The 23,581-nt window shown below is 26.2% G+C and overlaps 1 protein-coding gene across 3 annotated transcripts in view; it reads right to left on the reverse strand.

The window, feature by feature from the left end:
- LOC136984557 (calcium homeostasis endoplasmic reticulum protein) overlaps positions 1 to 23,581 on the reverse strand; it is an 84,814-nt gene that overhangs the window by 26,775 nt on the left and 34,458 nt on the right. For all 3 annotated transcript variants that reach the window (XM_067281597.1, XM_067281596.1, XM_067281595.1), the window contains 8 exons: positions 14,979 to 15,256; positions 14,369 to 14,506; positions 12,476 to 12,552; positions 10,885 to 10,959; positions 9,588 to 9,699; positions 9,462 to 9,512; positions 9,349 to 9,387; positions 2,458 to 2,589 (listed from right to left, as the gene is read on the reverse strand). In XM_067281597.1, coding sequence (XP_067137698.1) covers positions 2,458 to 2,589; positions 9,349 to 9,387; positions 9,462 to 9,512; positions 9,588 to 9,699; positions 10,885 to 10,959; positions 12,476 to 12,552; positions 14,369 to 14,506; positions 14,979 to 15,256 — 902 coding nt within the window. The remainder of the gene's footprint in view (positions 1 to 2,457; positions 2,590 to 9,348; positions 9,388 to 9,461; positions 9,513 to 9,587; positions 9,700 to 10,884; positions 10,960 to 12,475; positions 12,553 to 14,368; positions 14,507 to 14,978; positions 15,257 to 23,581) is intronic.

Here is a 23,581-nt window from a genome sequence, read left to right on the forward strand (position 1 = left end):
ACTAGACACCCCAACAACAGTTTTATGGAAAAGAATTTCTGATCTGATAAACACCTCTAATAAAAAACTCTTTAACCAAATGACTTTCATAAAAGAAGACCTGGATCTTATTCATGAAAGTATCCATGAAACCAAAGAACAATACAAAAAAAGGAAGGACAAATCAATACCTAAAACAACAAATTGATAATCTAAAATCGGAAAAAGAACTAATGCAAAATATAAAATGGATGCCTTAGTTAATCAACTCCATTATAATAATATAATACTGTGTAATTATCCAATCTCAAAAAATATTTCCAGATTAGAAATTTACAATTTTATTACTTCATCATTGAATTTACAAAATGTATCACAGGAGGACATTTTAGAAATAACTCAATTAACCAAGTCAATGAACTCAATAATAAGATTAACTCTCAGAAATAATCAAATTTGGGATCATATTTTTACTGCTTTCATAAAAAAGAAACAAAAAAAATTTACTGGAAGATTGGAAAGCTATGCAAATCTCACCAGACCTAATAAAAGAATCAAGAATAAGACGAGAACATTTACTCCCATCTTTCTTTGAAATTAGAAAACAAAATTGCCAAACAAAACTACGCAATGACACTTTATTAATAAATCAGGATAAATTAACATAATGCTGGCACAGAAAAGTTGGTTTATGCAGAGACCTTCCTATCTTTTTCCATGTCAACGGAAACAAGTTGATACACATCAAAACAAAGCAAACTCCAACATGAAAAAGCTACGTCAAACAATCAGTTATGTTCTGTTGTCAACTGGAACAGCCAAGGCCTTAAATATAATATACCATTACTCAACTCTCCCTATTCAAAACTCAAACCAGACATCATTGGTATAACCGAAACATGAATGACCTCTGAGCTATTTTATAAATCTAAATTTTTTAATGAATTCACAATAGAAACAGTATCAGTATGCAAGTCATTGGGTCCAGGTTGCCCAAGTGGAGACTTATGTATTTTAATAAAAAGGACTTCTGTAAAATACTCCAAATTAAAAAATCTGATAATTTTATCCTACTTCTAATCTCAATGAATAAACCCATACTTGGCAATACAAACAACAAACTAATGACACTGATGATCACCTATATTCCTCCTGATGACCTAGCAAAATTAAATGAAACCTTCAAAATAATAGAAATATGGCAATATATCACTCCTTACAATCTATTAACTGGGAGACTTCAATGCACGAATTACAAAAATGATGAATTTTTGGTATGGTGGACCCAATTCCCTAATTCAAAATATCTGTCAATCTAAAGATAAACATGCTAATAGACTGGGAGTAAATTTGATTAAAACAATAACTGATTATAAAATGTACATTGTAAATGGACACATTAAGCCTGACTACCCCACTGAATACACATGTTGGTAAATCTACCATTGATCTCACAATGTGTTCAGAATTTCTATTAGACTGCTGTTTAGAATTTATGACAACAACCTTCAACACTTCTGATCATTTCCCTACAATAGCAAAATTCTTGTTTCGTCAAGGAAACTAACAAATTCATCCAATAAATGCCAAAGGATAAATTACAAAATTATGAGATATTTAGCTAAAATTGAAAATCGTTTCACTAACATCCCAGAAATAACAGAATCCAATAGTGGTGAGTCTTAGACTTATGGTAAATATAATGAAAAACTACATACAAATAAATAACGACAAAAAAAACATTCAAAACGGAATCAAAAAAATTTGGTATGATTTTGACTGTTATAGAATGAAAATGATAAAGCAGACCAAACTAAAAATATTCAGAAAAGATTCAAATGACTCAAATTTCATTAACTACAAGAAGGCTAAACAGTCCTATAATAACTTACTTAAGGTCAAAAAGAAAAACTACTTCCGAAACCTTGAATCAACTCTAATCCAGAACAACAAGGACAGTAGATTATTCTGGAATACAATACGAAGATTTCATTTTAACTCAAATCTAACTGAAAACTCCTCTACAATAGAAATAATTTATAAAAATTTCTATTGTAGAGGAGATAAATTGAAATATAAATAGCATATATTTAATTAGTACAATGAACAAAGTCAAGATAACAAGACAAGCCTGTCCCATTTTCAGTATAAAACAATGATTTAATTTTCTATTTTACAATTAATTTTTTAAATTTTGTAATTTCACACAGAAATTTTTGATATAATGTGCAAGCAAAATGACTAATTTAATGTAATAAATATATTCAACAATTACTACTTTATGTTGTTTTCACTACAATGATTTTTAACATTGTCTTCATTGAATACTTTAGTTTTTTGAAGTTTTAACTCATTAAACACAACATACAGTACATTTCCTTAAATGTTTAAAATTTTATCTATTTAAATTAAATGATTGGTTTACTTGTCATTTGATAAAGCACACACAAATATGTGTTTCAAAATTAAACAACTTACTTGTATTTGCTGTAATTGTGATGTAAGATGTGCAATGAAATCCTGATGCTGTTTCTGTAACTGAGCAAACTGATTCTGGATGGCAGTTGTAATTGGTGTTATATTATTGGCATGCTCAGTGATAAGACTTGCCTAAAACATGTATAAAATATAATCATCAAATTATGTTTTGAATAAATATCGTTTAAAACTAATAATTATTATTTTACAAATGACAACATTAACTATTTAAATAAAGCATTAATTTTTTCCAACTAAAGAAATTTAACATGTAATAATCTTGAAATGTTTGAATGATGTAGGTAATAACTTTTCAGTAAATAAATATAAGAAGGAATATCAGAAAGTGTCTTACTTTATTCTACAGAAAATGAAACCTGAAGTATGCTGTAATTTTGATTTCACTTAGTACCGTAACTCCTTCAGATTGCAAAAGCATTTACTAATGCAAGATGTAATCTCCATCCAAACATGATGAACATGGGATCCATCATAGATCACATATTCAGACTGTCAAGTTAGGAATGGAAATAATCATCGTAATTGTTTATCAGTCTATCTTGATGAAATTTAAGGAAGCTGTTTATCACAAGAGGACTGGATTGTCGTCAAAGAAAGTGCTGCTTAGTTGTACATTGCTCATAGCATTAAATTTCTTAAATATTTAGCATTAAGAAATTCTTTTCCACCTTACTTATACTTAATCCTAATTTGGTATGATTATTTTGAGACAGGTGAAAGTCCAAAAAAATATCTTTGAAAAGTATGCTTCTATTCTGATGAAAGTAAGCCTGATTTCTGATTGGATATCTTCATCAGAAGATCATCTTAGTTATCTTCATCCGAAGATATATGATATATGAAGAAATAAGATATAAGCATGATAAATGTCAAAAGAAAGACCAAATATATGCTTATATATATATATATATATATATTCACTGTTTCTGCATTATGAGAATTTATTTTAAGTTTTGCTATAATTTTACATTAAGTCCCAGAATATAACAAATCGCTCTTTTGTAAATTATTAAATCTGATTTGTCCCAGAATATTTTGAAACAGTTTTTGAAATATTTTTGGGAAATAGGTATAGATATATTATTTTATTCAAGTATTATTTTTAAATTCAAGCAAGAAACTTAATATTTAAAAAATAAATCTAATGAATATTTGATTTTATAAAAAGCTATACAGTTCAATAGAAGTAATACTTATCAAGGAAAAAATTTTTTAAATATTTTTTGGTACATATAAATAGTATGTGTTATACATAATTATTGTATAATATATGCATATAAAAAGAAAAATAAGATCTTTCTTGGTTTAAAATATTAATCAAATAATTGCAAAAAGAATTAAAATTTCTTTATTTTAATGTTTTAGCTGAAATAGTTTTCTTACACAATTTTATAAAATTTTTCATTTTCTTTATAATTAAGTTTATTGAAAAAGATGTTCTAATCAGTTCTATTTCAAATATGTTCTGATGATATAATCAATGAAAGAAATAAATATCATCAAAATATACAGTCGACTCTGCATAAGTTGTCACCCGGATTACTCGACACCATCGGTTAAGTAGTCAGTTTTCTGTGGTCCCGACCAACTTACATAGGCATTAATGTTAAAAAAAACTCCAGTTTACTCGACTCCATTTAACTTGTCACTACTGGATAAGTCAACATACTTTTGCTGTCCCACACTCCGATAAGTCGTCATCCCCTCCTGAAAAAATAAATTCACTCTGCACGTGTGGTGCAAACGCATTGTTTTCAGAAGGGGGAGTCAATTTATTTATTAATATATATATATATATATATATATACATATATTAATAAAAATGCCTTAACACTTTATGAATTTTTATGTATAAAATAATAACAGATAAACAAAAAGAAAATATACAATCTACATCGACGTCATACCAGAATCCAATTTTGCATTTTCTCATGCTAGAGGCATTAAGAATCCTTAGACGTTACTTGCCAACAATTGACAATTGCAAAAATGATGTTTTCAAGTTGTTCATGATCGTTGAAAAAGAAAGTCGAGACAGTTAAGTGCTCAAAACAAACAACACTAAACGAATTTTTCAGTTTTTCATCTACAGAGTAATTGTAAATGGAGGACACAATGTATTGTAAGCCTATACTACTGTTTAATGCACTACTGTATTTTCCTAATTGTAGTTTTGTGGTTTTTTTTCCAACTTTGCTTTAGTTGTCACATTGGATAACTCTACACATTTCCACTTCCCCTTGGGGTGTCGACTTATGCGGAGTATCTCACTAAATATTAAGCAAGAATCAGAGGATTTTTAGTTTAAACATTTAATTTCTTTTTATATTATTTAAATTTTTTTAAAATATATATAAAATATATAATCAAATCTAAGACATTTTATATTGTATAATATAAAACGGAATCATATATTAAATAAAAAATCATTTTTAGCTTATCATTCTAATTTTAAACTTTCATTTGAATTAAATTAAGAAGAAATTTTCATATTTTAATTTTAACTTGTACTTAAAAGATTTCTGTAATTACAGTTACTGCGGATATGTCAAACATCCTGAAGCCCTCTATACACACACACACACCACACATACAATCAAACAATACCATTGCCTTAAATAATTGGGCTATAAATCTGCTATTTTAATGATTAATACTAAGTAATTTGCTACTAGAGGTAGACATTAGGCACTGTCTCTTATCTAAATTAATAATTATAATTTCAATAATTTATTAAATAATTTAGAATCATCTGGAAGAAAGAACTAACCCAGGGCAGGGCTTAAATGTGCAACCTCTCCTTTCCAGTTATGCCATCTGGACCCCAAGCAAGCTTTCACTTCCAGATGTATTTGAATTTAGATATAACCTTAAACGGTTAATTTTTTCAGACGATTCTAAATCTACACGTATAATTGAGATGGGTTGATAATAATATAATAATAAGTGCAAAGCCCAAACGGTTAGGAGTTAAAAGTTGAAATTTGGTACACAGTTAGGGTATGCCATTAGAATGCACACTAAAAAGGGATTTTTGAGAATTCCTCCCATGGGGAGAAGGAGAAAATTAAGGATTACCTTGAAGAACTCTGCTACTACTGTACTATTTCAGATGCAGTTTTTTGCATTTTTGAGAGAAATCAAACATAGTTTTAGACCCATCTAAAAATTAGCTAAATAGCCTTGGAAGAAAGGGACCTAATTCTTGCACCTGGTGAAAATGGATAACATCAACTATATAACTGTAAAGTTTATCTTACGTAAAAGTTTATCACATAGACTGCCCAATCTAACATTTTAAAAATTCTTTATTCCTCTACTGTACACAATTTAAAAAATTTTTAAAATGTGTTAGATTGGGCACTCTATGTGATAAACCCTTACGTAAGATAACCTTTGTAAATATAAATGAAATACTATAATATAATATAGTAGAAGGGATAAAAGTATGAAATAATCTAATAATCTTAATCTTTGCTGTTGTTATTTTTTGCCTGAGCAATGCCAGGCTCATCTGCTAGTTATTTAATACATTATTAAAATTATAATTATTAATTTAGATAAGAAATGTCTACCTCTAGTTAGTGCTGTGCGATGCATTGATGTTTTTGTTCATCGATGCATCGACCTTCTGATGTTTTTGAAACATAGATCCTGAATCAACGTTAGCAATATCTGAATTTTGATTCATTGATGCATGCAGTTCATTCACTTTGTTTCTTTGTTCCACCTCGTGCGACGTGCATTAGTATTCAGAATCATGGCTACTTCGGGTGCATGTGCGAAGTGTTCTTCTGAGGTTTGGAAATATTTTAAGAAAAACAAGGAAAGTGACAAGGCTCAGTGTTCGATTTGTCTTAAATGACTTAAAGTTACTGGCAACACCACAAATTTTGTGCAGCATTTGAATTGTCATGGAAAACTACTCCGACATAAAAAAAGTTGTGAGGAAATAGACGAACTGGAAGATCAGACTAAAGTTGTCAACCACCAGAATGGCCTAAGTAGGCCTAGCAGCACATGTTCGTCAATGTCATCGTCTACACAGTCAACAAGAAATGAATGCTTTAACCGATTGTCTGATTTTACTGCTGGTAAGTGTAATTATATTACATTTAATGAGTGAATTTATCAGCTCCGTGACCACTGTTCATAATTTTTAGATAATTTATAATCTAAATATATCTATATGCCTTTGCTTAGGAGGACGTAAGGCTGAAGTAGTCACAAAGGCACTAACTTTATGGTTAGTAATGGATAATCATCCTGTACATATTGTGAGCAGAGAAGGGTTTAAGAAGTTCTTGGCAACAGTAGCACCAAGATATCAAGTTCCACATCAGACAACAATTACAAAGCACACAGACAGTTATTATGAAGCTACAGTTAAATACATGCAGAATGAATTTTCCAATATAAAATTTTGTGCACCGACTTGTGATGAGTGGACAGACACTCTGAACCATCGAAGTTATATAGGCACAACTGTACACTTTTTTAGATGCCCCTATTGTGCCTCACAATAGTAATGCTTTGGATGTGTGGAAATCTATGAAATTTTTTAACTATAATTTATGTGAACTTGCCATGAAGTGACTTTGCATTCCTGCCACTACAGTTCCAACAGAAAGATTATTTTCCAAAGCTGGAAATACTATCAACAAAAAGCAGAGTTCTTTAAAGCCAAAGAATGTACAGAAACTTCTAGTTTTAAATTCATTATCAATTGAAGAACTGTATACATTGGAACTGTAATTGAACTACACAAATTGAAAATAAAATTAAGTTTTTTTTTTTTTTAAATTGTTTGAGTTTATCTTGATTGAACATCGACATTCCACTGGGCATTGACCAAACATCGATGTGAAAATCCGACATCGAAATTTAGCATCAATGCTTAGGCAAACATTGATGATTGACATTGATGTTAAAATTATAGACATCGCATAGCACTAACTCTAGTAACAAATTACTTGGTATTAATCATTAAAATAGCAGAATTATAGCCCAATTATTTAAGGCAATCATTTGGTTAAGTTACTGTGGATGTTATAAATTTTAAAATATGACTAAAACAATTAAACAATTTACACATTGATTAAATACAGCTTACAATTTATTAGCATGTTAAACTGGCAAAAATGAAGTAAAGCTTTTTCTCTAGAAACTAATGGTCCAGCACCTTCTTCAATCTGGTCAAAACTACAAATGCACTTCAAATTCTCAAAACTGCCATATTAGCTCACTGGTCAATCAAAGATTATATTAGAAACATTGCATGCTTTTTTTTAAAAAAAATAAGCTAGTTATATTTTAAGTAGATAAATCACCATAAAAATTTTATATAAACTTTTAAACTAATAAAATAGCCAAAATTTTTTCATGTATATTGCTAAAAATATGTAGTTTAACAAGATACTGTGTTTAGTTTTGATTTGTTTTCTTCAAATATTTTTAAAACAAAAACTGTTTTTATCAGTCCATGTTGCTTTAGAAACACAAAAGAAGCCTAATTAATGAGTTAGAGTTCTGTTAAGTTATTACTATATGGTCTCTGTTGAACTAGCAAAATAGATAATTTAGCAAGACCCTAGAACTAAATGTCCCAGAAAAATCAATGATTACTTGTATTAAAAAATCCAGCAATGAGTTGCTTAACTTTCCCAGAAACATTGAAATCTGTGTGTGGCATCATCTGTTATGATATTTTATTTAAAAACTTTTTATATTTTTAATTATTACAAAATAGCAAAAAGCTTAATTTTCAGGGGTAGAGATGGGTTTTATAAAAAATTGTAGATACTAATAATAAGTAAAATCTTCATTAAGTTCGATTCCACTAGAGATATGATGACCCGCATTTCCTTGACCTTTAATTGCCAAAATTTAATATCATCAATCCCTCTAATTCAGAAACCTTCCTACAAAATTTCAAAAATTTTTGATGAAAAGCACAGACGTTATTAAGCTTCAAACAGAGAGAACAAAATTGTGCCCCACACACACACACTCAAACAAAGAAACCCCCTCCCACCTTTTTTCAATTTCTCAACATTTCAAGGTCCCAAGTCCAAAATTGTAAAAATCTGGGATCATTTATTGACTGATTGCCATAGTTTCCCTTTGTTATATGTAACAGAACCAGGAAAGTATCAACTTATTACATTTAGCAAATCTTACATTTTATATGACTCACAATATAACAATGTATTAATAAAGGATAACATGTTATAATCAGAAATATAATGAAAACATCAACCTTACTTTTAAATTTAATTCTACAGAATTGAACTATAACAATTTTTAAACTTATTCACATTTTTTAAATTTTTATCTCTTCTTAAATTTAAAATTTATTTTGTATACTAATACTTTTTATATATTAACAGGACTTATTATACTGGAAACTATGGATGCAGATATTTTGTCTTACAGATCAAAAATAATGTTCTGTATTTAGTTCACATGCAAACTAAATAAAGAACATTATTTTTGATCTGTAAGACTAAATATCTGCATCCATAGTTTCCAGTATAATAAGTCCTGTTAATATATAAAAAGTACTAGTTTACAAAATAAATTTTAAATTAATATAGAAAGGACACAAATGCATAATAATTAAATTTTATCTCTTCTCTTCAGTTCTTATTTTACACATACAAACAGTAAAAACAATTATCTTAAGATAGAACTTTATCTAAACAGTATTTACATCAAGCATTTGTATGTAATATTTGTATGTACAGATTTTAATATTTAATTAATGAAATTTTCTTAACTAGAATGTTTAAATTATAAAAAAATGTTAATATGTAGACTAGATGAATGTAACAAATATTAGATAATATATAGAAAAAAATTTCACAATACCTGATAATTAGCTAATGATGCTGCTGGATTTTGTAATTGCTGTAAATAAATAAATATTTTTAATAAACAAAATAAGTTTGTAAAATTATAAAAAGAAAGAAAATTATATTTACCTCAAGTATATTTTGATTGAAATAATTATGAGTTTCCCACAGCTTCAACAACTGATAATAAAGAATATTTTAGTATGTAATCATTTATTTAAATATTATTTTAAAAAGCTACTTAAAATTATTTACTTTTGTTAACTTAAGTCTTTTCTCTTCATCTATGCCCATGCTTGTTGTACAAAATATAGGAACAACAATTGTTTCTAGGGCTTTCTTCAAATCTTCTGCTCCCTTTCTAGTGCTAATAAATATAAAAATATAAATTAATATTAAAAAAATAAACTTTTTAATCATTCGTATTAAAATAATTTCAATCAAAATAGAATTCTATATCAATCAATCAATCAATCAATCAATACTTTATTAATATAATATATAAGTTAATTAATATATAAATTAATATAATTTTATAAGTTTTAATATAGAATTCTATTGAATAGAATTCTATATTAAAACTTATAAAATTGACTATAAATATATACACAAAAAAATAATTTAATATTTATCTCACACACAATACTATAACTATAAAAAAAAATATTTTTAATTTAAATCAATTAAACACCCTTTTTTTAAATTATGCATCCAAGCATTGCTAAATTTCTTCCAGGCTATTTAGATTATAAATTACATAGACATAATTAAGAAAAATACAGTATATTTACAGAAAAATACAATTTCAAATAAATATACTTTGGATTTTCATCTAGAAACAGAAGCAATAGTCATTTCACATTAATTTTAATATTAATCTTAGAAATCTCTTGAAGAATATTATTACAAAATAGGCAGATATATTACACTGTTTTCTATTGTGGAATAACGTGTGACAAGTTGAAGTATAAGAAGTACATTATCCCAAAAGCACTTATCAAATTTACAATGATGATGCATAAGAAGTGAAATTAATGACACAATATATGGACACAAGTGAAAAAATATCCAGATAATTTTATATTAAACTTAAATATTTCTATTGATACTGTGAAATTATATACATAGGTATGATACATAAGATTAAATTTTTTTAAAATTTAGATTGAGAAGTGATTCTGTTATTCAGAAAATGTAGAAAAATTGAAAAAAATACACCAATCACACTACACCTTACAACTTTTCCAGCACTAGTTTAATCAAAACAAATGTTTTCAACACCGTTCAGAGGCCAGCCTCAGGTTAAGAATGTATTAAAATACTTAATTTTATTATTATTCTGTTATATACTATTAAATAATTCACAAAGAAATAATTACATAATAAAACTCTGTTATTTGTATATATAAAACATTTATTATTATTATTATTATTTTGAGTTCTTCATTAAAATTATTAATAAAAAATCATATGATAAGCAACATTTTTATATTTCTAAATTGAAAAAAATAGTAAGCTAAAATAAAATTATTTGTATCATAAAATTTATTACCAATGATGAAGAACATCATTAATAAGATAAATTAAATGAAGTTTAAATTCAAATGAAGCTCCTGGAGTTATTATCCTGCAAAAAAATGTTTAAAAAATTAGATCAATGCAAAAATCAATAATAAGAGAATAACTCTTTTATAATTTCATTATATCTATAATTGCTACTAAAAAGTTAAAAATTAACCACTGACAGCCTCTATGAACGCCACATTTTTTAAATTCTAAATATTTGTAAAATAATTACAATCTCTATTTTATAAAATATGTTATAACAAGATGACATGTAAAGAATTTGATATAAAAATACGCAAATGTGGCTCCTAATTTCTTTCTTTATTTGAAATTACTTTAAGATTAGTTCTCAATGATAAGAAAAAAATGTCAAATATAATGAATTTGTCAAACTTTATTTTAGCTGAAAATTCAGACAATTCTGGTTGAAGTTGAAATTTTTTTATATTTGCATAATGATAAATGAACTTTGTTCAATTACAATTATTCTTCTGCATATTGTATATTTTATGAATTATTGTATTGTTCTCATGACTTCAATTTATGAAAACAATTATGTCATATCTAATTTGCTATATTTATATATCTAAGTTCTAATAAATGTAAAATGCTTCAATGAAAAAAAGAAAATAACTGAAGAAAACTATTTATATTATACAAATTCTTGTTATTTTTAATTTTGCATCTCATTTTTGAACGTAAAAACTCAGAGTTTAAAAATTAAATATCATAATTTTGTTGTATTCTAAACATTCTTTTATCTTTAAAGTTATTTAAAACTTAATAAAAAAAAAAAAAAGCTTGTCAGCTCTGCAAAAGAAAAAGTAGAACAATTTTTGAGAACATTATACAAATCTTAAAGTTTTGATTAAGATTGTGAAAACAATTTTTCTATTATTCTAATAGAAAATTTGTTATAATAATAAATAACACTATTAAGTTGACAAGTATACTCTTACAGATCAATGTATAGTGCCAATATTATATGTTGTCAATATAAAATATATTCATTATGACAATATAGAGTGCATACTGTCAGAATAAATAAACAAAAACGTTTTTACAAAAATTTATGAATCTTATTTAAACAATATACACTAAAAAATTTTTAAAAGTATATCTTAAAAATTACAATTTAAACAAATTTTATAATACTTCACATTCTACCATTTTTCAGTAAAGAAAGTTGTTGTAAAAATAATTATCAAAAAAGTTTTAAATAAGAAATAAATCTTAAAAACAATAAAGTATTCATTGTAACAAACCATCCATACACCTTTCTTGCTGAAATATGTTTAATCAAAACACTAACGTTTTTGATCTAATATGATAGGCCATCTTCAGGTGTAACCAAAATTTGAATGTATTTTGTATTGATTGTAGATTATTTTTTAAAAAAAGGGATGATTTATTATTTAAGAAATATGTAGGGCAAATTTTGTAAATATGTATATGCAGTAATTTTCTGAAACTATATGTATTTTTAATAGAAATATGTTTTCTTATTATGAAGAAAATAGCATATTTGTTAGGTTGAAGATTCATTCTTACAAAATACAAAAAAATAGTGAACCTACCTTTTTAGAAGATACTGTGCAATTACATCATTATGCTTGTAAGATGATGAATGATTGAAAATCCATCCTTTTCCAGCCTAAAAAACATATTTACTCTTATTTATATAATATACATAAAAATAACAAAAGCAGTTATAATTAAACAGAAAATGAAATAAAATCTACAAATCTCCAACTCAACACTGGAAAATAGTAACAACTACTCTTCTAACCTGTTACCGGTGTGTATTCCCTCTTCATCAAACTCTTAACTCAAAAATAAAATCCAACGAAATGATATTTATTTGAAAAAATTATTTCATTATTATTCAAATCCTTCAGGCTAGTATATACAGTCAAACCTGTTTTTATGTGATGGATAGGGACCGCATAAAAAAAACGCATTAGGAAAAAAAAAATCACACGAAACTTCACGAGTGGCTATAAAAAATAGTTTTCGCAACACAATTTTAAAAAGTCTCACATAGAAAATAACTCAAAACCGTACGAAATAGAATTTATTGACAACAGATGTCAGCACTTGACTGCATCGTCTCGTCTATCATCTGTTTTACATATTTTTGTCCAGGTGTGGTTTTGTTGACTTAAAAAATAAATTATTTCATTTTTCGCATATTCACGCAATAATATTACTGTAATAAGTTCATTTATGCTATAATAAGTTTATTTAGCTATAATAAGTCAACGTGAGACATGACAAATCGCAGGAGACGAGTCGCCAACTATACCGCACAAAAAAAAACCGCATAAAAACAGGTTTGACTGTATTTTAATAAAAACATTCATTTCACATCAAGTAAAATTCTAAGACATAAGAACATTCAGATATAAAATTTAATTTTGATATTTTACATGTTATTTTTAGTACATTAGGGTCCCTGCTTTGAGTGTCTGCTTTACAATTCTTTGCTTTTATTACTAGTATACATTTACTCTTATTACTATATTAATACATTTCAATATCATATTTTTTGTTCGTCATCTCTATGTGGTATTATATAGTTAAAACATTTCCAGAAATAATGTCATTTTTTATATTTTGATGACATGACTCAATTTATGACACTGAATTTATGGGATACAGAATGGCTTATGGGATACAGCTCACTGAACAATACAGAAACAAATTATGGCATTTTGTGACTCCAATAAGTAGAAAAATAGAACTCATTATTTAGGAAGTGTTAATGATAATAAAACAAATCAGATTAGAAAAAATGGAGATTGCTTATATACTGATAACTACAATAATTATGAAATAATGCTTCAATAAAGAAAACAGATACAAGCAATCCAAATGTAATTCAGTCCTAAAAATATGTACAAAACACAAACAATACACTTCCAATGTTACGAATGCTAAAAAAAGAATTATAAAATCTCTTATAAAGGTAGAAGTTTTTCTTTTTAGTAAGTTATTCATCTTATGTACATCTAATTTTACTTTATGCATTTTATTCTTGTAGAAGCTGACTATTGTTTTATTACATTTTGAGAAGAAATTGAAGAAAGATTTTAAAATCAAAAAAATTCTCAATTTCAAATGTCTGATGAAAAATATATAAACAACCAAAAATATTTATTATTCATTATATACGAAAAGCATATTTAAACATGTAATATGTTTTTAATAAATTTATGATACAAATTTAAAATGTGATTATTATTATTATAAATTTATTTATTAAGTAAGTTATTTGAATAGCAAATGTTGATTGTATAAGTTAACAATATAAATCTATTCTATTGTACTGATATGTCTAAGTAACAAAGTTAACAAAATTTACTATTGATATGAAAAATTTTTATTTTCAATGTAGTGATATCTTAATGTAACTTTAGAAAAAATTACTCAAACAAATGTGAAAATTATATAAAATTAAAGTGGATTACCGAAATTGCATCCTTTGTACAAGTTTCAATTATTGGCTGTAAAACTTTATCCAATTCAGTTAAATCAATCTCACATTCATTTGCAAGTTTTTGCAATTTTTCATCTTGAGCCATTCGTATTGCTTCATCAACCTGTACCTGTAAAATATAAATATAAGCTTTATAACATTTTACTTACTATTCATTAATTCACTAAAAATCGTTAAGATTAAAGAATGAAATAAGGTGTATTTATGGAGATAAGTTTGTTGAATTTTAAATGTAAGCTATCATGAAAAAATGTTACCTAATGAGCCTAGTACTCAAAAACATTACATAAAATAACTTATTACAATGTAACTAAAACTTATTACAATGTAACATAATTCTAAAATAGGACAAGCATGATCTTTTTGAGTTAACTTAATTCTATTGAAAATACACACAAACTTCAATACAAGCTTGAGAATCTTCCAAACTTCACAAATGTTTAAAATGATAATTCTCTGAAAACATTGAGCATAATAGAAGTTTTAACTCCTGATATTATTTTGTGTCAGAAGTAAGCATTTTGTTATGTTTAAATATATTTGGAAACATTGTAAAGTTGTATATAAATAATAAATCTCACTTGTTGTTGCTGCAGAAGAACTTGATGCTGAGCATGCAAGTTTAGTTCACTCTGACGAATTTGTTCCTGAATATCTTGAATTTGTTGTTGTAAATGCTGTTGAGGAAGTGGCTGAGATTGTTGTTGTTGCTGCTGTTGTTGTTGCTGTTGTTGCTGCTGCTGCTGCTGCTGCTGTTGTTGTTGAACTTGCTGCCATGGTGCAGACTGAATTGATTGTTGTGTTATTGCATGTTGAACAATTGCTTGTTGTTCTAATGTCCTTTGTTTCTGTTTTAAGACTATAAAAATTTAAAAATTATAATTAAAAATAATTAAATGTGATTAAACTAATTTATTCTGACAAAGATTTTCTTTTAAAACAGTGATTTTTAACAGCCTAAGAACCAACTTCACCTTTCTTATCAAGTAACAGATACATATGCATTTCATATGGAGTACAGTAAAACTCCAATTATCTGGATTGCCCTCCAACTTTGTTAAAATTAAATAGGCAGGTATGTGTATGTACCGTATATGCACGAAAATAATTTTTTTTCTAAATGTAACAAACAAACTATATTCATTCGTAAGATACATTTCCACATATACTATACTTGCACATAATTATGTACTCACATACACAGCAGGATGTTTAGAAAAAAAAATATGACTATTTTAGGTAAAAACTCCCATTATCCAGATGCCAGAGATTCCAATTACTTCAGATAGTTGTAGTTTTAATTGAATTACATAACATGCCTACATACATAATTTCACAATACAAAAAGAATTTTATAATTTTAATATAAAATGTCAAAATGGCATTTCTTTTTTAATTATTATTTTAATTATTTTATAAAACAACTTGCAGAATCACTGGGAAGGATAATCAACACACTAGAACCTTTTTATAACCCAGTAAGAACAAATTTTAATTAAAACTAATGTTTTTGACCATAGTCATGGTCTTCCTCAGGCTTTTGACCAGTATAATTCAAATATGGAATACATTGAACAATTGTACTGGTGAAAAGTCTGAGGAAGACCATGATTATGGTTGAAAACATTAGTTTTGTTCTTACTGGGATATAAAAGGTTCTAGTGTGTTGATTAATTCTTTTATTCCTATAGGCAAAAAAGTCTTTTTACATACTTATTATGAATTTATCCAGGTCCACAACATGTGTAGCTAAATAGTGGGAGAAGGGTCCAAATATCCAAGTCAACCAACCACCCACATTTTCTGAGCAATCACAGACTTCAACCTGAATTTCCCAGATTAACAGGATAATGCCTTTACCATTTAGGTTATCCAATTATCATCAATAAATAGCATTATTAATTTTATTCATTGTGCATCTTCATTATAAATTTGATAATGGGCCTTTACATCATGGTTTGTCTTATATGAATAGCACATAAGGTAAACCACGTAATAAGAAAGGCTTATATAAAAATATAGCATTGTTATTGCAACAATCCTAAATACTCCACAAATTTCTAAAACATTCCTTACTACACCTGTTAAGAATCACTGTTTTAAAAATAATAAAGCATTTTCTCTAACATTATAGCGAACTAAAACTATTAATATTAATAAAATATTTTAAATAGATAGAATTTTGGGCAGATACCCCATTTTGTATATTTATCTTAATTAAAAAAATTTTTATTACGGTAGATTCTCAACAAAATATAATACATATATGTTTTGCAAAGAAAGCAACTTTCTTTATCATACTGACAATGTAATTAAATTTTTCAAAAAATTAATAATTATAAAGTAATTTCAATAATTAATTACCATTATTTAATGATAACATTTATAACTAAACAACAATTCATTTAAAGCATTTGTTCAATTAAGTATACAGTATTATTAAAGAATAATTTTTGAGAAATTTTGACAAAAATATTTAAAATATTTTATCATTTGGAATATTTCATAATAAGGATAAATACAATGAATATTTAATAATTAGAAAAAAATAATTTGGATTTTAGATCAAGAAAATTATTTTCTTGATCTAAAATTATTATTATTATTATTATTATATTTTCAAATTAAACAAATGTGTTTTAACTTATGCTATTCAAGTATTTGAGATAAATCTTTTTACAACCTAATTACTAAAAATAAAGACTACTACTATTACTGTATGTATTTACTATGTCAGTCAAGATATTTTATGAATATCTTCACAGTAAAAGAAATGAATTAATTTTCACAGGAAAATAAAAGAGTTAGTGCTTCTAAGTAAGAGAATGATAGTTTCCTAATTTTAAAGAATTTTGTTACAATTACACAATTAACTTGAAGTCGGTATATAAAATGTTTTTACAATAATAAAGCTATTAGAATTAACAAACTGACAACCCCAAAAATGATTGATCAAATATAAATAAAATTTAATGTTATCATCTAAATGGATCAATCCTTCCATTTTTAACAATATTAAATTATCAGTAAGTTTACATACTAATATATTCCATAATAAAGTACTCAGTTTTAAGTTTATAAGTAATTAAATGTTATAAACTTAAGTAAAATCACCTTTTTGTAATAAATTAACATTAGTAAAACATTTGCTATGTATATTATTTACATAACTTACATTAAAACAAACTCATCTTACAAAGACAACAATTACCAATCAGAGTAATTCATTTCTTATAATGGATATCAATAAAATTCATTCAATTTTCTTTAATTTCTCAAATAAGATAACTTTATTTATGTTATAACTAATATGAATGGATAAAGCTACTAATATGTTAAAAGCTTAAAACAAACACAAGTCATAGAAAAATATATGCTTGATACAATGCCAAAAAATTTAAAAGTAATACTGGTAACATCACTTACAACATTAAATACAAGCTTCAAATAGATTTGGTTAATACAACTATTTATATATTTTATTTTAAAACTTATAAATTTAAATTTTTCAAAACCCAATGAATTTTTACGTAAATAAATTAAAAATAAATATATTTTCAAAAGTAATCATATTTTATATCTTTATATATAGATTTGTATATAAAGAAACAAATTTACTAATATTTTAATGCAAATCTTTTTATTATTCAAATTTACTTTAAATTCTAATTAATTTTCCTAAGATTTTCCTAATAAAACTAACTGAACTTTCATTTGTTTATTATAATATAAAAGAATTTAATGTACAAACACTATCTATGTTAACTATTTGCAAATAAGTTTGAAAAATACCTATTTGAAATATAAGAATATATTAGTGATTTGCTTTTGGTCCTTATATTACAATATGAATCTATAAGCACTAAGTTTTTGGCTCTATAGAGGACTTATCACACACTATTGATGTTATCAAAGTAATCACACAGGAATGAGTAAACACAAATTTATTATGACGACAGTATATATTTTGAACAGGCTGTCTGTCCCTCTTCAGCCGTATTTATTACATTTGATGGATTTACAGAAGTCTACAAAAATACGTGCAGTTTTTTGTTATAAACATTTAGATTTATGATTAAAATATAAATGCAAATTATATAAACATTTAGAGATTATCAAAATTTATGATAACATAAGAATAAACAAAAACACAGGGGTACAACTCCCATCTGGCACCCTTACTTAAACATCTGAAACCTATTAGACAGCAGATAACACTTATATCACCAAAACCAGATACCACCCTACAGTAGCATCACTTCTGTGATAGAAAACATTGTACAAGCTGACTGACTGCAAAAATATGTAACCGTTCTTAAAATAGCTCTTACTTTCGTAACTGTAATCTTGTTCATAACTTTGTATTATGTTTGTTTCCATAGTTTATTTACTTCACAATTAATTTCATCAAGCAATAATTATAATCTCTGGTTGCTATTTGCATGGAAAACATAATATTACATCTGTGAAAAATCTCAAAAATGAAGTCATCCATGCATTAGCAATAAAATAGAATGTACAGTACCGTATAAATATGTTTTAAAAAAAATGTAATTTTGAAATATACATCAAATGAAACCCCATATCATAAGCAAATACACCACCAACTGCTGTAATTAATTGGGCTAATCATATATCCAAAATTTAGCCTGATCAATTATGGCAGTAGCTGATGTATATGTAATTTTGAACTATTTTAATCATATATCCATATGTTTGTAACAAAAAACTACATGTATTTTTGTAGACTCCTGTACACACATCAAATGTAACAGATACAGCTAAAGAGAAACAGACAGCTTGTCCAAAACACATACCATTGTTATAATAAATCTGTATCTACCCACTTCTTTGTGATTACTCCGACAATGTCAATAGTGTTTGATAAGTAATCCATAGAGCCAAAAACTTGGTGCTCATAAATTCATATATAAGAATATAGTCTTGAGAGCTTACAGATGATGATTAGTCATTAAATATCTAATTTTTTTGTATTTATCTTGAAAATTCTGACTTATAAATAGCAGTTGCAAATTTACTAATGTTCATATTACTGGTGAAACAGCAAACTTTTAGAATGTTATCAATTTACCAGTAATTTTTGAATTTTGACTCTAAACACAAAAATTAGCACTCAAAACCTTTTTATTTCCAGTAGAATATAATAATATTTACTTGCATGAACGAACATTTTTATATCTCTATCAAGATCTGCTTCAGGTTCAATAATATTCTACCAATGGAATGCCCAGAGTTCAAAAATTAACTGCCAATTAATTCAAGCATTCAAATTAATGAATTAATTATTAATTAAATAATTATTTTTGAACGCTTGAATCAATCGGCAGTTAATTTTTGAACTCTGGGCATTCCATTGGTAGAATATTATCGAACCTAAAGCAGATCTCGATAGATATATGAAAACATTCATTCATGCAAGAAAATATTATTATATTCTACTAGAAATAAATATGTTTTGAAAAGGCTAGTTATAAATTCCAGTACTTAACTGTAAAATTTTAATTAGCACACTAGTGATTGTTCAGTTGCCAACTAATCCATGAGTTGAAAACTATGAGTTGAAAGCAATCACTAGTATGCTAGATCCAATTATATAGCCCTTCTATTTTGAAAAGTAACAGTCTTAAAAAGCAGAACATTCTGTAATTTTCTTACTTGCTGTAATTACAAAGCAGCTAGCACAGGCACTCACATTTAACTAAATATGTTTCAATTTGTCAACTGAAAAGTTGCTTAACTAAAATTTAATGCAAATCTTTCTATTATTTAAGATGTGTACTGTAGATGTTACTGGTAAAGAAAGAAATTACCAAACTGTTCAGCAGAGTGCTGTAATATGATACTTTAAAAATTGTAAAGAACCACAAAGTAATAATTTAAAAGATAAATCATGTAAACTGTTGTTACAGTTTAAATGACATATTTGACACTTCTGCCTATAACAATACGTAAAAGTGTATACAAATAAATATTTGGTTTTAAAAACTTCTCAAATGTCTATTTTTACCAAATTCATCAGTAAGAAAATACCATATTACCAACATATTTATTCATGCATTTTCAACTGATTACCAGTAAATTTATTACAAATAATGCAATCCCTACTTCTATGTAAATTCATGTTTTAAAAAGTAATACAGTAGCCCCTCATTATATCCTAGATTCAGATATAATCACACTTATTTTAGGTCCCCAAATTTTAAAAGCACTTGTCAATAAATTTTAAATAATTCTAAATTGCCATTGAATTTCTTTTTGCAATAAACTATGGGATTTTATTCCTACCATTGTCTTTGTAACTACAACTGCAGGTGAAACAATAAATTCCTCAAGATCTAAATAAGCAAAACAGGTGGCCAGATAAATTATCATTTATGTTTCCTTTTGACATTAAAAGTTGTTTATTTATTGGTTTTAAGTACTGTCTCCTCATTTACAAGTTTCTGTAAATTCGAAATTTTACACCTTTATGTAAATTGATGGTATTGTGTCAATTCACATAAAGGTGTGAAATTTTGAATTCATTGCCTAATGTGTAAAGAAAAAATTACTTTATTTTTGAACAGTTATAAAATTTTTATAACTTTATTTTGCTATTTAGAGAATTTTTACTCTGTAATTTTATAAGTTCTGATGTCTATTACATGTTCAATATTTATTTTTTTAATTTTCAATTACTGTATTTATAATTTTTATTGAAAAATATAAATTACACACATTTTTAATAAGCGATTTATTATGAAATATAGTACTGTATAATAAAATCGCAACTGATATTTTGTTTTTATATAGACAGTTTTTATATAGACAGTTTTTATATAGACATATTATTGTGTCAAAATGCATTTTGTGTTCTTTATTAAGTACATGTTAAAAGAGCCATAGTTTATTATAGAATTGGTGTTAATAATCATTAAAGAATTTGTGAATTAATCTCATTGTCTGGTGTGATAAGCTCGTATGTATGTGTGTCTATTTATTTAGACTAAGTATTAAATAGTATTACGGGCTAAAAGCAATATATTATTTGACAGTATTTGTCTTTAAATCTCATTGTTAATTAAAGAAACCATAATGCCAAATGAACATTTGTGATATTGATGTTTACATAAACTTCAATTAATTTGGTATAACCATAAATAAAATTCTGTATTGCAAAACTAAGCTTATTTTATATCAAACACTTGCTGATGAAAGAATAGAGGATAGAGATTCCATAACATGTATAATATGTTTAGTAAAAGCCCAGAATTTTCAGTACTCATTATATTAGATATATCATGCTGTCTCCTGACAAGTGCAATATAATGAGGGACTACTGTATTTTATAATTAAGAAGATATGAAAAATAAAGATCTAGACTTTCTAGATCTTGATTCTTCTAAGAGAAAGTCAATATGAAGAATATCCAAATTAATAATTTATGTTCTCATCTCACCAAAACACTCCTAGCAGTGCCTTAAGTCATAATAGCAGCTTCAGAAACATTTATTCCAAATTCATTAAATATTTTAGTTGATACACTCTCATCAGATAAATAAAGACACAACAAATATTTTGACTGGTGTCTGTTACATTAAGATAGTCTCCACAAATAACTATCTTAATGCACAAATATAATAGGTGTAAAATTATATATATAGTACATATCTGGACCAGAAAGTTCAGATTACAACCAAACCTTTTTCTAAAGTTCCAGCAAAAAATAAGATGTAATACCACAAATTAAAAATATTTTTGACCTCTTTACATTAGCCTCCTAGAGTATTAGCAAATACAAACAAAAATTAGGACAAACAAGATTTTATACTACATACAAATTTCCAAACAAACACAAAAATTCCTCAATACCAGACATATGTAAATCAAACATAATACAAATTAAATATATTAGAGATTAAATCCTTTATGCTAATATACGAAGAAGGACAATGTAAAATATGAAAAAAAAAAAAAAAAACATTTTAACTGTTGGTATTAAACATACTTTTTGTTGAAATTGTAGGAAAAAAACTGTGGTTGTATCCTGTACAATAGATATTTTTTGACACAATTACACAACACAACTCAGTAATTTTAATATTTATTTTTTAATTTTAAAATTGTTGTAAACCTATTAGTGGGTTTACAACAATGCTTGGCATTGTGATTTGCAATCATAGGAAGAGCCAACATACTGTAAACCATTTCAAAATACTGAAGGAATAACTTTTCCTTTCAATAGTTTTTAATGGTTTACAACAATTTTAAAGAATTGAATTGTGTAATTAAGTCCAAAATATCTGTTATATTTGTGCATTAAGATAGTCATTTGTGAAAACTTTGTGGAAAATGCATGATGACTGTAATTGTGGAAAAAACATCAAGATGCTAATTTTGGTAACAGACATCAGTCAAAATATTTGTAATGTCTCCATTCATTTGATGAGCTAATATAAGCAAAACATAGAATAAATGTTCCTGAAGCTGTTGTGAAACTTTTGAGATAAAAACCTAAGAAAAACCATTAATTTGGATATTTGCTACATCTTATTAATTGCAAATGCTCATCATTTGTTTAGAATAATTTTATGTGATGCTTCACTTTACAATTTGTTTATTATGCTGAAATTTTGCATTTATTTCAAATTAATTTTATCATTATATTTCTAGATTTTATTTATTTAAAATTTAATTACAAAATATGCTGATTAAAATAATCAATACTGGAAATACAAACATAACAGCATCTGTATAACATATGCAAATATGACAGGATAAAACTAGAATGTTGACATAGCTTTTATAACAGAAAACTTATCTTCTAAGTTAAATTCAGATGCCATTAAACTCATTGATCAAGATATTGATTTAGATTGAGATAATATTCCTCTATTAATTATTGTTTCTTACACTTAATAGTTTATAAATACTATAAGTAAATTTTAGGAGAAGGTCTCGTTACCTCTACAAAATTCTCTCTCTTTAGCCAATTCTTTAAGAATTTCCAGAGTGTAATGGATAAGTATTTCAATATTCAATATTTTTGACAACCTAATGTAAAATTTCTTATTTGCTAGATGAATAGCAAGCAAATCAAAAGTTATTAGAACAAATGTTCATTATTCTTATAATTTTGTACAGACATTCAGAGATATTCAGATAACTGTAAACTGTCTGTGTT

Source organism: Centruroides vittatus, unplaced genomic scaffold (assembly GCF_030686945.1).
Source record: "Centruroides vittatus isolate TY-2023 unplaced genomic scaffold, ASM3068694v2 contig_923, whole genome shotgun sequence".
In the NCBI taxonomy this organism is placed as follows: Eukaryota; Metazoa; Arthropoda; class Arachnida; order Scorpiones; family Buthidae; genus Centruroides; species Centruroides vittatus.